The sequence below is a fragment of the Phasianus colchicus genome, chromosome 15 (assembly GCF_987193195.1).
Source record: "Phasianus colchicus chromosome 15, bPhaCol1.hap1.1, whole genome shotgun sequence".
NCBI lineage: Eukaryota > Metazoa > Chordata > Aves > Galliformes > Phasianidae > Phasianus > Phasianus colchicus.
Genome location: NC_143450.1, coordinates 7,211,350 through 7,224,612, shown reverse-complemented (window position 1 = coordinate 7,224,612; position 13,263 = coordinate 7,211,350). Strand labels below are relative to the sequence as shown.

The 13,263-nt window shown below is 39.0% G+C and overlaps 1 protein-coding gene across 1 annotated transcript; it reads left to right on the top strand.

The window, feature by feature from the left end:
• Positions 1 to 4: 4 nt before the first annotated feature.
• Positions 5 to 12,124, top strand: HMMR (hyaluronan mediated motility receptor). Its single transcript, XM_031598035.2, has 18 exons — positions 5 to 127; positions 461 to 574; positions 1,175 to 1,251; positions 2,054 to 2,134; positions 2,873 to 3,061; positions 3,350 to 3,436; positions 4,233 to 4,333; positions 4,868 to 4,942; positions 5,875 to 6,053; positions 6,695 to 6,843; positions 7,128 to 7,342; positions 7,923 to 8,039; positions 8,581 to 8,739; positions 9,979 to 10,131; positions 10,236 to 10,335; positions 10,601 to 10,777; positions 11,035 to 11,197; positions 11,921 to 12,124. The coding sequence occupies exons 1-18, from the start codon at positions 82 to 84 to the stop codon at positions 11,938 to 11,940; spliced, it is 2,202 nt and encodes a 733-aa protein (XP_031453895.2). The 5' UTR covers positions 5 to 81; the 3' UTR covers positions 11,941 to 12,124.
• Positions 12,125 to 13,263: the final 1,139 nt, after the last annotated feature.

The following is a 13,263-nucleotide window of genomic DNA, read 5'->3' as shown; positions in this document are numbered from 1 at the left end:
CCGATTGGCCGCCCGCGGCGCGTGGCGGCGGACGTTGGTGCCTTTGAATGCGGGGAGCGGCGCGCTGTTCCGTCAGCAGCCATGGCGCTCCGCAGGGCTCCGCTGCGGCGCTTCAGCGACCGGCCGGGTACGCGCGGGGTCCTGCCGTCGTATGGCTGCGGGGTGGCGGTGGGGGAGCTTTGTGGCCGAGCGGGTGCCGGAGTCCCTTTGTGCTGGGTTGAGTCGCCGCGCGTACCTGTGAGCAGGTCCGGGTCCTGCGCTGCGGGTGAAGCTCCTGGCTTCAGCTTTCAGCTTTGCTGCTGCAGCAGGAAAGCAGCGCTTTCCTCCGCCGGGTGTTATGTGTTTTTTATTTATTTATTTTAAAGCACGTGTAGCTGTTTTGTTTTACTACCTTCAACTCGTAAGACTTGAAACCTCTGTCCCTACCTCTTCTCTCCCATTTTCTCTGTCTCGTTCATAGCGTGCGGCTTGCTCCGAGGCTCCTGTGACACCAAGTCTTCAGCTGCCCCGAGGGGTTCGTCATCCTCCGGAGCATCAGAGGATGGGAAACATCAGCACGTTGGGAAACAGAAGAGTGAGTAGCCCTAGAAGTTGTGCTGCAGTACTCTCGAAAGCTGCATTTGTGAGTGTTTATGTGCTGCTACTGCTTTGTTCTTTTCTTTTAAGCTTTGTTGGTTCTTTTCTGCAGCTCATTGCGTTCCTTCCAGCTCTAAGGACACGGCTGTTCCAGTCTTTTCCTTTGAGCCACTTTATGTGTGGTCTCTCCTGATCAGTACAGTCTGTGCATTAAGATACATGATTCAAGGACTTCACTAGATTTGCTTCTAGTAATATTTTCATGATGTTTTTTCAAACATAAGATGTCCTTTAGTTGAAGCCTGGCAGTGTGAATCTGGATGGAGGGTATAAGCTTTGCAGAAGCTAATTTCTCAGAATGGGCTGCTGTCTGGAAGTCAGTCTCTGGACTCTGTGTGCCCAGCTGACAAACACTGATTGCTTGATTGCACTAAGAAAGCAGTTGGCTTTAGGTTGTGAGGTGGGTAGTCTAATAATCAGGTAGCTTTCTGTCACTGGTATAACAAATTAATTGTTTCTGCCTAGTTTGGTGGAATTTCACTAATTGTACGCATACACACCCTTCTTCTTCACTGTTCTTTTCTGTATCTTCCTGCAGATGAGACAAGTCTGAACGATGAGAAGAATACAACTGCCTCTGGAGCTGGAAGGAGTCTTGCATCTCGTGGATCACTAGTAAGATATTTCTGTGGCATCTGCAGCACTGTTAAAACCTCATTGTGTTCAGTTAAACCACGTAGATCTTTTTTACACAATCACTGTTAACTTACCTATGTAAAATGTGAAGCACATTATGATGCCTGGATTCATCAGTAACAAAGGAGAGAAAAATAGCTAACTGGATTTTTGGGATCATGTGATGATTACTTCAGTATACAGAGTGGCTTGTTGGCTTTGCAGACTGCCTACACAATATTTTCATTAATGTGGATTGTTGTGTTTATTTTATTTGCATTCTTGCTCAGCTTAGAGCTATAACAAAGCTGCTTCTCTTAAGATCTGGTTTCTGCTGTTTTCATGAGGTGGCTAGACCAGAGCTTGCACCTGGTGGAGGAAAAAATAAAGGGGGGATTATAAAGAGGGGTTCTCAGTTCAATCTATAAAGTTGTAGATTTGAAGATAGATAGGTTAATGACTTCAGTAATAACTTCGTAATTCAGTTTATTAGTACTTATGATATATGAAGAAGTTCTGTGAGCCCAGTTCTCTTTAAGAGGTTAGTGTGGTGTTATGTAGCTGAAGAGATGTGTATGTCTCATGCCTTCTTAGTCTCCTTCCCATCACAATGGCTGGGAGCTGTCCATTCAAGAAAGCACAATGGTAAAGCTGGTCTTCATCTGTTCTATCTGTGGGACAGATTTTTTTTTTTTGATACTGTATCTTTAATAGTGTTATCTACACTTATGTTTAACTGTTGCTGAACTAATATGCAGCTACAAATCAGTTAAATTATTTCTAATGAGTTTGTTTTCAACAGCCGGTTAGTGGGAGTCTGAAGCCTAGAAAAGATCTTATCCTTATGAGAGAGAAAAAGAAACAGAAGATACTGGAGAAGGAGGTATGAATTATCACAGAATTGCATTCACTTAATGTCGGCTGCTTTCCAGAGTTAAAAAGAGAAGCTGGCAGAACTTGCTGCTTTTACATAACATAATGCACAAGTGCTCTACACAGAGCAGAGGTTATTGGATGTTATGGTTTGTAGAAAACATTGGGCTTGTTAATGGAATGGAATTGTGTTAATTCCTGCTAATCCTGAGCAGCTGTGCAGCTAAACCATTTTCTTAATAGAAAATAAAGGAATCTAGTTCTATGCTTTCTACCTCTAAAAAGGGTTTGCTATTTAACAACTCTTTTTTTAAAAAATCTTGCTGTTTTTTCTCCCTCAAAAACTGCTACAATTTTCAAGTTTAAGAGGCAGCTAGCTTTTCCTTTCAGTACATGTCTATGTACTCATATCTACTCCATTTGTCTCAGGTATCACATCTTGTTGGCTAGAAAACAGAGACACGTGTATTCTCTCGCAAGTTGAAGATAAGACTAACTCAGATTACATGTTGCTGGCCCAATAGCACATAGTAAGACAGCTAAGAGTTAGAACTACAGTTTAATGGCATATGAAAAAATAATTCTGTATAATATCTTGTCTGTGAATGACAAAATTGAAGATCTATGTTCTGAATGTAAGCCAACACAGTTCAGATAATCAGCCTTTTCAGAAGAACAGCAGTCATAACTTAAGGATTTCAAGAAGAATAATATCATAAAATAGAAGAGACCACTTGTTATGTTTTAGATTCGTGCATTAGTGAGAGAACGTGGAGAGCAGGATAAGAAACTTCAGGCCCTGGATGAAGACTTTGTTAAGATGGAAGCTAAGCTGAGTGCTGCAGTCCAGGAGAAAACGTCTCTTCTGGCAAATGTTGCTTGCCTGAAAAAACAGCTTCTGGAATTAACAAGAACCAATGAACTACTAAAATCTAAGGTATTCAGACAGAAGCTTATTTGCTTTGACTTGGTTGTTGCTAAGTTCCCTGTTCAAGAGTAAACTTCCCCATTGACATGTTTTCTGCACCCCTTCATTTCCTCACATTCAGAGTGTGTCTTGTTTGGGACATTGTGTGCTAATGTAAGGACAGAGATGGGTGTGCTGCCATCACTTACTGGGTCATGTAGAGATCGGTGTTGTGGGTGGGAGGAAAATACTGTTTTACAAGACTGAGCCTTTCATATAAAAGTGTTATGCATACTGTTTTTTTTTTATCTCTATAAGCTATCTGAAGATAGTGTGCAGAAGAAAATGAGCAGTCTATGTATGGAGTTAATGAAGCTCAGAAATAAGAGAGATGCTAAGGAGAAGGTAAGCTGTTTTATACTGCACAGGATTGATCTGTTCAGAAACTGTCAATGAAGAGCTTGCAGTGGTTCTACCTTTTTTTTTTTCTGTCCTCAACTCAAAATTTTCTGCTTTCTATTCAGTGGAATTAGGGAGGATAATAACACATGTTCCTTATTTTGCTGTTGATATGTAAAGTTAATCTGAGTAAGGAACTCTAGAAATATTTGTTTAAGTATCAGTCTGGTCAGATAACTGATGTGTTTGAAAAAGCAGCGGCCTTAAATTGACTCTTAGCCATTGTATGGGAACTGCTGAGTCATGGCCTGACCCACTGATTGAGCACCTGGGGAAAGGACCTGGTCAGCCCTGGGAGCACAGGTTGAAGGCAGTTCAGCTGTGTGATAGGAAGGGCTGCAGCCTGGCTGCACCTCTCTTAAACCTCCCCTTCTTTGTGGAGTCTTGATTGTGAACCTAGAATTTTCTGATACAGGTGAGCAATCTTCTTCCCTTCCTTTATAGCAACTTCTTATGTTGGTCCTTCTGTCGTCACATCTCTGTAATGTCTTTCCCATTGTATTGATCTCTCCAATTGCTACAGCTGTGTGGGGGTTTTCTGGGTAGTGCATGTGTGTAGTTATAGTGAACAGCTCACGTATCTGCAGATGGGTAATTTGAATATAGGAGTCATATTTAGTATAGCAGCTAGTACTGTAATTAGATCCTGTTTATGGATGAATTAAAAATTAATATGGCTCTAAGAAAATGGACTTGGTTCATACTAAATCCAGTTTTGGTGGTAACATTTTCCTTTTTCCAGACTGCACTTGCGAAGCAGGAGAACATGGAGATGAAGCTGCAGGAAGTACAAAGGAATCTGGAGCATTCAAGAGGAAAAGTAGCACGGTTACAAGAAAAACTGTAAGTAGTAAGGAAAGGAATGGATGTAGCAACGTGATTATTGTACTTAAGCATGTAGCTTGGAGAAAAATTAAGGCCATCTTTCTGCTGAGAGGAAACAGAAATGAGCAGAGACCTGAAACTTTTTTTATGGAAAGATGTTGGGATGACTGCCACTGGAAAATTTTCCTTATATGAAAAGGCCTTTTGCTTTCCTCTAATATCCGATTGCTTGAATGTGAGCAGATACTTTGTATTTGTCTTCATGTATTTCAACTGTGATCTAATAACGCGGGTCATGTAATTCATGAAAGGAGACAATGAGCTAGCTAATGCAGTCTAACATAATCAGTTGTGGTAAAATGCAGTACAGCATCTTTAGTGTGAATGGAAGCATCAGCCACGCTTGATTATGGGAAGAATGTGTTAGTATTAAGAAGTGACCCAGTGACTGATTTTTTTTTTTAGTTGCCTACCTGTAAGCAGATAACCTACGAGTAACTCTGAAGTGCTTAAATGGTGATAGTGAAAATGTCCTGTGTTTTTTTTTTTTAGATCTGCTACAGAGAGAGAGAAAGTGGATGATAACTCTGACACTGAAAAACTCCTGGAATATATCACAGAGCTTGGGTAGGAGTTCTTGAATTGGGCTGGGTACATTAATAGGCAGTGAAACTAAGCTCTTTCTCTTGGTGAAGCTGAAGTTAGGGAGCAATTCTTTTTAACAGTAATAGAGGGGGGGGGGGGGGGGAGGGAGGGAGGAAGGTTTTTTTTTTTCCCCAGACAAATGGGAATGAGTTAAAAGATGAGCACACATTGAGGAAGTATTTTTGTATACAAAACTCAGCTTTTATTTTTATTTCCTCTGAGTTACTAGAAGGTATGTATTTGGGGTATCAGTTTAAAAAAAAAAAAAGTTAACTTGGCAATTTTCTGGTTTTTATTTTATAGCTGTGATGAATTATCTGTTTCTGGTGCTTGAGAAGAATATCAGTTTGACTGTAAACACTACCAGTTTAGTGTTGTGTAACAGGTGGAAACACTAACCAGCTCCTCAGTTATGTGTACCTAGCCCAGAAAACTGTTAAAACACAAAAGCATTCCAATGTAGTTCACTTAAATCTGAACATTCCTTCTCTGGCAGTGTCCCACTTCTGCCAATTTACTCACTAAGAGGTTCCTTGTGAGTTTGCCTTAAGTTTCAACTTACTGTGAAGTCTGGTTTATTTGTGTGTATGCTTTTCTGTCAAAACTCATCTTCCTAAAATGAAAACTGGATAATCATCTGTAAATGAAGTAGAGTAACTAGTTCTGTTTTTAATTGAACTGAGGGACATATTTTAAATTATGTGATTGTAAGCTTCACTTACAATACAGATTTTGATATCAATTGCATTTTATTTCAAATGCACCTGTTTTAATGCTGCAAAGTAAGCCTAAGTAAGGAAAGGAAGCTTTCCTGCTGAAAAGGAACAGTGTTCAGTATTCCAAGCATCTCTCACTTGTGCTGAATTAAAATCTTAAAAATGAAGTTATGGTAACAAGTAAATGTTGTTCTACAGTAGCGTTGCAGAAGCTGTAGAGAAATATAAACTAGATGTTGCTCAAATGGAGGAGACGTTGATCAAGAAAGACCAAGACATCAAGATTCTGAGGGATACACTCAGAATGAAAGAGGAAGAATCAAGTACACTCATCAGAGCACTTAAAGAACGATGTGAGTTTCTTGAACAAGAAAAAGGTAATTGCTAGTTTTTGATTGCTGTTCGTGTATTTGGGATCACATAGGCATCTATAAAAAAAAAAAATGTCTAAAATGCTAGTGGGGATTCTAAGTGAAGTCATGTCTCAGCTTCAGCTGCAAACAGACCAGCCTGTTTGAGTCTTTATTTCCGTGGAGATGTACTGAAGTAAATAGTATAACAATGAAAAGAGTTTCAATGCTAGTTTACAATCAAAAAGTTGAATATTTATTCCTTTTGTTTAAGAATTAGTACTATACAGCTTTATTTCACTGTTAGTAGTTCATACACAGGTTCACAGAAGTACAGAGAACATGTCCAGGAGCCCTCATTCACTTCTGCTCTCCCAAATAAACTCCACTCCTTATAACTCTGAACCATTTAGCAGGTTTTCCCCAGCTGTGCCACTTTATTTGATAAAAGCTAATTGAGCTGAAGTTTGCTATTGTTCAAGCATAATGATGAGTGGGATTCTTTCAGCTGGTTTTGATGAATTCCTGGATGGGTAAATCATGAGGTGGGTTTTTTCCATGCTTGACTAACTTTAAAGCTAGAATGGTAGAACTATCAAGGAAAGATGTTGTGCTTCTTTGAAGACAGAGAAGGCATTACCTGTTGCACTGATGCTAACTCTATGCAGAGAGAGAGTCATCTGAGAGCAGAGGAAAAGTCCTGAGTATGAATGCTGAAATAGAAGAACTGAAAAAAAAAATTCTCATAGAGGAGCAAGAACACCAAAAACTAACTGAGAAACAAGAGGAGTTAATCTCTCAGCTTCAGCAAGAAAAGGTAAATACAGACTCTAGTCTGAAATACTCTAATCCAAATGACTGGGACTAAATGTTCTGAGCTTTTTGGTTACACATGAAGTTGTTACACTTCTAAAGATTAGATCTTTAGAATGTATAAGTGGGTGCTGGTTAGCAGAAGCTGTGTGCTCTTCTTGGAATAAGTTAGTGTACAGAAATTCCAGTTTGTCCATTTGCACTTCTGTGCTTTAAAGATTCAACACTGCAAAGAAGCCTTTCATTTTTAGGAAACTGCTGGTTGTTTTGAACTGTGATATTCTGCAGGAATCGTCTGCATCTATGCACCAGAAGTTACTCAGTCTTCAAGATGAGGTAATGAGTGAGAGATGTCTCCTGGAAGAGGAGTTGAAGAGTGCAATGAATGAGCTGGACAAACTACATGCTAAGGAGAAGAAAGCTGAGAAACTGGTGAAGCTGTTGGAAAAAGAAACAAAATCTAAAGCCCTGGAACTTGCACAGATGGAAGCGAAGCTAAAAGGGTTTGTGAAATGAACCGAGTTTAAAGCTATAGAATGAGGAAAAGTTGAGTCAGCCATATATACAAAGCTTTTGAGCCTCATTCAGGTTTTAAAGAGACCTGAACACATATAAACTTTTCTTGCTGTTTTTGATAAATTACGGCAGATAGAACCAATCTATATGAGTGATTTGAGTTGCTATAATTTATCTTAACTAAAACTGTCTAACATGCTTGAAGTGCCAGTACTGTAGTAACGTGAAGTTACTGTTAGCTACATCTGTGTTGAGTTAGATATTCATACCCTTGACAGGGCAATTGCTAGCAAGTTGTAGTTAATGTTGATGTATTGAAAGCTTACTAGCAGGCGTTAAATCTATTCCATGAATATTTTGGAAATTAGAGAGTGAGGAAGTGTGTAGTTGAAGCTGCTAAATCTGAAGATTGTGCTTTAGTTCATGAGAAGTTGTGACAGAGAGGATGCTGGTATGTCAGGATTAATATATTGCTGCTCCTGTAGGCTTTCTGTAATTGATAACAGCATTTGGTAATGTGTTCAGACATGCTTATGTCCAGCATGGAATGCTGAATGTTTGTTTCAGGAAGAATGCTGAGTTGGAGCAAATCAAGGAAATGCACAGCAATACAATTCTGCAAATCCAAGAAGAGCTTAACAACGCGCTGCGTAAACTGGGAGAGAATGTTGCTGAGTTAGAAAGGTATTTCAATTCCATTAAAGAGTAGGGCAGTGATTTTTCACTAGAATTACAATGATATATGCTTATTTACGAGCGGTGTTTTTTGTGGTGGAGTATTTGGTATTAAGCTCTTTATTTTGAGTATTAGTCAATTGTAATGACATGCTCAGTAATCAGGAAGCTGTGGATGCTTCTACCGAAGTCCAATCAAGCACTCAAGTGCTTTCCATTTTCAATGATAGCTGCAACTGTTGAAGACTATCTCTGTGCTCTAAAATAGCTTGCAGAAAGCCTTCCTCATCCAGTGCCAGTTTTGAGACTGAGCTAGGTTCTTCTTATCCTATAGTTCTTGCAAACCTTCTCAAAATCTTTAAGTAGTATATTGGTAAGAATGCGAGGCATCTCACGAGTGTTGACCAATCTTTTGAGATGTAGTCAGTCTTTCAGTGTTTTCACCAAAGCATGAGTGAGCCATAGCATTCCTGCTTAAGGCTTTATGGATTTATACTTAATCTATATTTTGTCTAAAGTATCAATACTTCTCTTTGCACTGTCATACCAGCTACAAGACAACAACAACTGAAGAAATACGCATTCTTAAACTGGAGAACACTTCTCTGCAGGAGCAAGTTGCTGACCTGAAAAAAATATGTGAAGATAATCTACAGCTGCTCCAGGATGCAGAATACACTAAAAACAAGGCAAAAGAAGAATGTGCAAGGTATTGTGTTAACTTTTCCTTTAGCTAAAGAACACTAGTCAAGGCTTGCCAGCCTTCTGCATTAGAAGTTAAGTTTTATTCAATGAGTACTCAGTGTAGCCTTAAATTTTTCCATTTTCTCAATCCAGAAGTTTGAAAATACTGACAGACAAAATGAATTAAGATTATACTAATTAGTAAACAGTTGTCTTAGGCCAGTTATTGTGGACATGCTTCTCTCACCAGTTAACTGCAACTTAGTGGTTCAGTGCTGTCCTTACAGCTCACTGTGACAGACCATGTATAAGTCTCCTGTTGAGGGCAACTAACTGATGATTCAAGGACATGAGAGAGTTGGGTGTCAAAAGGTTCCAGTATACAAATGCCGGTGTTAGGCAGCAGTGGGAACTGCCTCTACATTAGGGAACATACTGTGTGTGCTAGCCTGCCTTCCCCTCTTCTCTATGCAGCTGCTAGCTAGCTTTCAAAGCTGAGGTCAGGTTTAAGCCCACGATTGTTTAGTTTTTCCAGCTATTCTGAGAGTCAACTTTCCTGACTTACAAAAGCATTTCTGTAAAGTTTCTGCTGTCTTGTTTACCTGTAGCCTTGGTTATCCAGAACAGAATCATAGCTTGCTCCAACTTATTTCAGAACACTTTTACTGATTAAGGTGTTGTCTTCCCCCCCCCCCCCCCCCAGCTGCTTGTTATTTTCTCCAGTTTCTATTTGAGTTGTGGGAATTGTTTGGCTTGTTGTCTTAATTATTAAAAAAAGCTGAGGAGTTGCTTTCTATTTGACTTGGTCATGGCAGACTGGCAGGAAAAGGATTCTTAATATCTATGTAGATGGTGCAATGGAATAGTTGAGGTAAGAGAAGCAAAGCAGTGTATTAGGGAACTTGAAAATTCTTGGAAGTCATCCACACTGCTTGAATAAACCTGTGTTGAAGTCTAGCTAGCTAGCTATCTTTCATTAGAAATTGCTAATGCTTTACAGTAATAAATAAAGAAACATACAGTTGCTTGGCTTTCAAAAGACAGTATCCTTCTAGAAGCTAGACTGTAGGTCTTGAATTCGAGAGTTTTCTGTATGATATTTCTATCTTAATGTACTGTTAGTACAAATCTTAATTTCAGTTACTCCAGAAACAGCTTCTGAATGTGGTGAATATTGTTTTCACAGCTTTATTTTATATAATTTTAAGTTTAATCTGAAGATGTTTAATTGGGCTTCATGAAAGATGGCTTATGTTTTCATTAGGATGATTTTAGAAGCCCAGACAAAGCTTGCGCTAAAAGAAGCAGAAGCAGAGAGAACAAAAGAGTCTTGCCTCGTGCAAGTGACAAAACTACAGGAAAAACTGGAAGAGTTAACTGAAGATCTGAAAAAAAAATCTGAAGTGGAAAAATCAAGGTGACTTCTCTGAAGCTAAACTTGGGTATTGCAGCACACCACAGTGGGAAGACTTGCTAAAAGCTAATAGAAAAAATGATGCAACTCTACTTCTTGTTTCTTAGGAAAACCATACATGAAGATGTGATCTCTAGCTTAAAAGAAGAGATAAAGACCTGGCGTAATCTATATGAAGAACTGCATAACAAAACTAAGCCTTTTCAGGTGTGTAAGGAAGTCAGTTCTCACTGGTATCTTGTTAATATTTGTGTGGTTGAGTCAAGTTCTGCTCTTGAGAAGTAAATATGGTATTTCTCCACTTGAAGGCGTTTATCCTGCGGTGTTTTCTTAAGTTAATGTCCCTTGAGACAGTTGTTTCCCTTTCCAAACCATTGTTTGTGCTTGCAGGTCTCAGTCTGGGAGAAAGAGTGTAGTTGGGGAAACTAAAACACTCAAGTTCAATTTCTGTTAAATGTACTATTTATTTCAGCAACAACTAGATGCATTTGAAGCAGAGAAAAATGCTCTTCTAAATGAGCAAGGTGCAGCTCAAGAAGAACTGAATAAACTAAGTGAAGCATATGCTAAACTACTTGGCCACCAAAACCAGAAACAAAAAATCAAGCATGTTATGAAGTTGAAGGAAGATAATACCCACCTGCAGCAGGTTTGTCAAATAAGAAGTTAAAAATGGTAAACTTAATTGTTTGCTTGATTGCTCTCTTCTGCTAAACCCTCCAAATTCTTGTAGGCTAATTCTGCAAACTCTGTTTCCTGTAGTTGTTAATTTCCCTGTTTGAGCTAGTTTAGAATAGGCCATCAGTCTCCAGAACAGCAAGGGGATCTGTTGGCATTGGGTACACAATATACAGTGTTATCTTTACTACTATTTTTCATCTAATTTCTGAGTATTATTTTTTTCAGGACATTTCAAAACTGCGTGCACTACTTGCAAAAGAGAAACAAACAAACAGAGATCTGCAGGAGCAACTATATACAATTCAGGGCATTAGGCATTTTGATCCTTCTAAAGCTTTCCAGCATGATAGCAAGGAAAATATTCCTCCAAAAACTCCTTTTAAAGAAGGTAAGCGTGGATGTTCATATAACTAAGTCCTTGTGTATCTTACACATATCCAAAAGAGAGAGAGAGTCTTGCTCAGTGTACCTCACTGGGTAATGAAGGAGGTGGCGTGTTGTATTTCACAGTAGATACTGGAGGCTACAGCTGTGTGTTGTCTTCCCAGTGCATTTTTTGCCACTGCACCTCCTAGCCTTCGTTGTTTTAACCTGATATATATTTGAAGTCAGACAACAAAGCTTGTTTGATGTTGAGAAGTGGATTCTGGAGGGTCAAGTAGTTGATGTGATATTGTAAGATTTGAACATAATTATCCTGCTTATGTCTGTCACCCACTAACATTCTTCTCGCAGCTTACCTGCTGTAGTGAGCACTACCTCTTACAAGAGCAGCAGGAATAAAAGGATTCAACCAGATGTCTGAGCCCTTCTTTTTTAGCTGCTACCTTGCAGGACCTTATCTTGCTGTAGATGTATGGGTAAAAGTTAAAGGCCTATAGGTGAAAAATGGCAAGAGCAAAGGGGTGCAAAAAGGGAAGCAGACTAGGAAAGAGAAGAAGCAATTAATCTCAACTAGACCTTCACTTCAGAATATACGTTTCAGTGTTGGAAACAGTCTTGCCTGTTAGGTGGCATCTGGTGCCTCCCTCTCCCCCACCAGACAAATATCTAGTCAGTGTGGAGGGAGCAATAGTGCAAAACACCAACTCAGTGATGTTTCTCCTTGCAGGTAATAGAAACAAAGTTTAGTCTCTTCTCACTGTTGAGAAAAACATTACCAATATACTCACGTACTGCAGAAGATTTCAACTGACTGTTCAAGATGAACTTGGCTGCCATCTGTAATAGACATTGGTATGATTACTTGGGAAGTGATTTAAAAAAAAAAGCAATCAATTTTCCAAGAAACTACTTGGTCATACTCTTACTTGAAGACAGCATAACTGGTATGTTCCAGATTACTGTTAATACCACCATAACTGCCATTGTTTGACTTGCTTTGTTCTCTGAAGCTATTCAGTTTTCAACAGGTCAGCTTGAGTTCAAAGAAGGTGAATAATCACTGGGGGAAAAAGGATGACAAAACATGCTTTTGTGAATGCTATTTTGTAGTTATTGAGCTTCTGCAGTTTATTTAATAAATTTTGCTGGTTATGGTTGCTTTGATAACAATGGCAGAAATGAAAACCCTTTTTTCTTTGTGGCTTATGTAACATAGAACAAATGTAAAAACTATATTGTGGTTGGCATAGATATTTTTAATGGAATCCATATTTAAGACATATTAACTTCATTCCTGGGGCTGGATAATGCAACTCTGAAAAGGATTTTCAGGTCAAACTCAAAACGAGTGCTTTGTCCACCTAAATGTTTGTATCACGTGGCTCAGATAAGTGTCTTAAGGGAAGTTTGTTCTACAGATGCTGTACTCACAAGACCTATTGTTGTGGTCATTTTAGCTGTCTGTCTTAGCTGATCTCATGTGAAAGAGAATACTAACAGAACTTGGTTTGAGTGAGAGGATGCCCACTACACATTGGTTGTGTAGAACTGTGTTTTTGGCAAGGTGGAAGTAATGTGTTGAAATGCATCAAAAATCAAGGGTATTTTAGAATAAATATTTCCAATGATGTTTTGTCTTTGTCCTTTTGTAAAGAGATGAAAACCAAAATCAAATGACCTAGTGTTCAGAACTTAAATCTTCACAACAGAACTCATTGTCAGTCTTGCCTGAAGGATGAGGTTTTCTAACCATACAGGAGAAACTATTCAGTTGAAATGCACATTGTATGAGACTTGCAAATCCCTTATCTCACTTCCTGTGAATTTCTATCATTACAGAAGTAATGGAACTGAAGTGAAACATGGAACTGCTTTTGGTAATAGTATGCATTACTGTCTTGTACGTGGGTGCTGCAGTGTACACACCTTGAGGTATTTAAACTGACACCACAAGGTCATGGAGAAGGGGGTACTGAGAAAAGATGATATTGAAAATGCGTTTAAGTCTAAGGAAGTATGTTGATCTGGTAGCTAATGCCATCTTAGTGTGTTTGCTCTGTTATTTGAACT

What these genes read in the sequence shown, in the direction of transcription:
- HMMR (XM_031598035.2), top strand. Translation starts at nt 82, where the DNA reads ATGGCGCTCCGCAGGGCTCCGCTGCGGCGCTTCAGCGACCGGCCGG. An exon ending in GCGCTTCAGCGACCGGCCGG is followed by an intron (nt 128 to 460) that starts GTACGCGCGGGG and finishes TCTCGTTCATAG; the next exon opens with CGTGCGGCTTGCTCCGAGGC. An exon ending in GCACGGTTACAAGAAAAACT is followed by an intron (nt 4,334 to 4,867) that starts GTAAGTAGTAAG and finishes TTTTTTTTTTAG; the next exon opens with ATCTGCTACAGAGAGAGAGA.